We start from the raw sequence: 3,709 nt of genomic DNA, 5'->3' as shown, positions 1-3,709 counted from the left end.
GGCGCCAGGCTGTGGTATCGCTCCTGACCCGCGGTGTCCCAGATCTCAAACTTCACCGTGGTGTCATCTAAACACACCGACTGAGCCAGGAACGCAGCTGGACCCGACGGAGAGAAATGACAGGTTAGAAAAAAAACTACATTCAAAGTCAACAGAAACAAAATAAAACCCACTAAACTATCTCAGTTTGGTTTCAGTTAAACCTTAATTCACCCAGTTTGATGAGAAAATGTGCTGGTTATATTCACGGTAAAATAACTTAATTTAAATGGAGTCTGGTGTGTTTGGCGGTGGCGATTTCGGAGCAGTTGAACAAAAAGGTTTATCTCTGTAGGAATAATGTCAGACATTTGGGATAATCTGAGCCTGACAGTGACGAAAACAAAAACTTTGAGTGGTCGTACATCGATGGAGCTCCATTGCCTGCAGGGATTACACTGCATCCGGTTTTGCTGAGACGGTCTCGCTCAATACTGGACCGATGTCTTAAATGGTTGTTCCCATTAGTCACACGGACACAAAAACGTGAGAAAACAGGATCCAGGTTGGAAAATACCAAAGTTACCCTTTAACTTCCCACCAAGTGTTGTTAAATTCAATGAGCATAATGAACAAAAAAACACAAAAAGGTTTCGTTAAAACCTTCCTCCCCTCTTCATTCACCTCCTATAGTTGTCTCCTGGAACTCATCGAACTGTCCCTTGACGAAACGCAGCACCAGGCTGGACTTGCCCACAGCCATGTCGCCCAGCAGCACCAGTTTGAACTGGCAGATCTTGGTCTGTGGTAGTGTGCCGTTGGAGCGGCCTCCACTCCCTCTGGAGCTCATACCGGCCCGCGTAGGAGCAGCAGGTGGGCTGGGCCTCCTCCCTGGGGTGGAGATCGGGGTCTCTGGGGTGTCAGTCGCTCGCTCTGCTGTCCAGAGTGTGGTCAAGTGTCGCCGATGGTGTCTTGACCTCTCTGCGCTCCTCGTTTTTTTGTCTGAATGAAGGAATGAAAGGTTTTGGTGCAGGATTACATCATGCATTACCTCATGTACACCTTTGTTTCTCCCTCAAGGCAACACACGCCTCCTCCAGCGCATCCTGAAAATCTAAAGATTACAGTTTTACAAAGAGCGGAGGTCTGACAGGAGTCCAAGGAATCGCAAATCACAGGTTTATATTGCAATTAAACTGCTTTGCACTTAGGAACTGTTAGTTATTTATGAGAGGGGAGGGGGGTGCAAAAAGGGGACAGCTTATCAAATAATTTGTAAGCACTAGCGATGGGCTTTTTTTGTTTATTTTCGCTCCGATATAAATGGTTGTATTTTGTATTTACTTTACTGCCAGTTTTTAAAGTTTTTTTTTTTAATATTGCCATTGATGGATTTTTCTTTCTTACATTTTTTGGGCAAATCTTTTTATTTTTCAGGCAATTTGGGGGGGAAATGGTTTTTTTTCTTAGGGAAATTTCGGTCTTTTCATTTTTTGGCTTTTTTTTTTTTTTTTTTTTTTTTTTTAAATATGCCAGAAAACATGTTTCTTTAAAAAATACCTCAAATGACACCACTTACCATAGCCAGAAATTGTTAAAACCTAAATTATGTGATTATTATTTTCAAATATCTGACGAACCTTAAACACATATTTTGTGAAAAATTCTTCCGTCAGAAAAAAAACAACCTAACCAAACCTGAGCACAAAGATTTTGTCTTATTTAAAATTTGGCCAAAAAACAAACTATATGCATGAACTAACCAGTATGCACAACTAAGGTGAAAAACTGGGCTTTTGTCAACTCCAAGATTTCATCTTCAACTTTTGAATTTCAAAGGGTAAGATTTGTAGCTTCACTGAGTGTCAAAATTAAAAAAAAAAAAGAGAGTCAAACCCCAGCCGCCCCGCTCCTCTGATAATTAACCAACAGTCCTGAAAGTTTGCGGTTTAGATTTTGACACACAGACACTTTATTTATTTCTTAAGTGCCCCCAGAAAGTGAAAAAAAGACTTTTGTTATGAAAGGTTGAGATTTCCTTAACAAGTTTGCATTGCAGCTGCATTGCTCAACATTTAGCAGCCCGTTAGTCCGCTCTGTGTTCACTGATTCACGGCTGTCTCTGAAAATATTATCCATTCAAAAAATTTTGTGATTTTTTTCTCTTTAAATATTTTTTAAAAATTTGGCAATTTTGGTGATTTTTTTTCTTTAAGATATTTTAGTTAAGAAACATTAAACAAATACATTATTTTAACATTTTTTTAAAGAAAAATGCTGGAAAAAAAAAAACACAAAAAACCATTACCAACAAAAAAAGTCAACCCCAGCCACCCCACTCCTCTGATAATTAACCAACAGTCCCTTGCCAGTCCTAAAAGTGCTGAGTTTACATCTTACCGCACAGACACTTTATTTATGCCTCAAACGCCCCTAAAAAGTAAAACTATATGAAGAGAGATAGACTTTTGTTATGAAAGGTTGAGATTTCCTTTACAAGTTTGCATCGCAGCTGCATTGCTCAACATGTAGCAGCCTGTCTGTCCGCTCTGTGCTCACTGATTCACGGCTGTCTCTGAAAATATTATCCATTCAAAAAATTTTGTGATATTTTCTCTTTAAATATTTTTTTAAAATTTGGCGATTTTGAAAGAAAGGATTTTGGTGGGTTTTTTTTTCTATAAGATATTTTAGTTAAGAAACATTAAACAAATACATTATTTTCACATTTTTTAAATAAAAATGCTGGAAAAAAATCACAAAAAACCATTACCAACAAAAAAAGTCAACCACAGCCACCCCACTCCTCTGATAATTAACGAACAGTCCCTTGCCAGTCCTAAAAGTGCTGCGTTTACATCTTACCGCACAAATACTTTATTTATGCCTCAAACGCCCCTAAAAAGTAAAACTATATAAAGAGAGATAGACTTTTGTTATGAAAGGTGGAGATTTCCTTGACAGGTTTGCATTGCAGCTGCATTGCTCAGCATGTAGCAGCCTGTCTGTCCGCTCTGTGCTCACTGATTCACGGCTGTCTCTGAATGTAAGAGCCGCTGCTCGCTGTGTCACATTTTCATGCAGTGAAACTGGATCTGGATCAGGGATGCTGCGCCTCTAAGTGCCCACCTCGCAGACCCCTGATCCTCCATCACTGCAGCAAACCGACACATTATTTAACCCTCTTCTGATGAATGTGAAGAGTGTAACGTTTCTGCACTGTGGCGCTGTTAGCGCTGAGGTTACTCCCTCAGTAAATGTTATCAGATCAGCAGCCTCGCTGCTTATCTGGCGTTATGTGCTAACGGGACACCGCTCAGGTCGGACGAGACAAAACTGAATTTAGATTTCGACGCCGAATTAAAAACACGAACACCACCTGCACGTCTGAGTAACACGCAGCTACTGAGAGGGAAACAGGAAAATATTTTACCGTGTTTACTGTCGTTTCAGCGGCGCACGTATCGCAGCTTTGACTGTTGACAATTTGGCTATATCAGCTGGTTAAAGAAAATGTTAACACTTCCTGTTAGAGCGGCGCACGCGCACTGAGTGCCGCATTGTCAAACCTGTAAACCGCATTCACCAACGGTCCCCTCAGTGACTCCACAATCTGCAGTTTTAGCTAAATTTACTCATGTTCACACACATTTATCGTCTTTTCTGTCAGCCGAATGCAGAATCATTTTGCTACACATGAAAATGTGGAATAAAAATATACTCAAAAACA

General features: G+C 40.2%; 1 protein-coding gene across 1 annotated transcript; it reads right to left on the bottom strand.

Moving 5' to 3' along the window:
* Positions 1 to 4: 4 nt before the first annotated feature.
* Positions 5 to 3,509, bottom strand: LOC121938219 (ras-related protein Rab-5C-like; the record flags this gene model as incomplete). The annotated part of the gene is made up of 3 exons (XM_042481491.1): positions 3,413 to 3,509; positions 664 to 981; positions 5 to 97 (listed from the first exon to the last, which is right to left on the bottom strand). Coding segments are annotated over exons 2-3 (259 nt in total), but the record flags the coding sequence as incomplete, so codon positions are not given.
* Between the last annotated feature and the right edge of the window lie 200 nt (positions 3,510 to 3,709).

Source organism: Plectropomus leopardus, unplaced genomic scaffold (genome assembly GCF_008729295.1).
Source record: "Plectropomus leopardus isolate mb unplaced genomic scaffold, YSFRI_Pleo_2.0 unplaced_scaffold28873, whole genome shotgun sequence".
Lineage (NCBI taxonomy): Eukaryota > Metazoa > Chordata > Actinopteri > Perciformes > Serranidae > Plectropomus > Plectropomus leopardus.
This window is presented reverse-complemented; position numbering and strand designations above follow the sequence as displayed.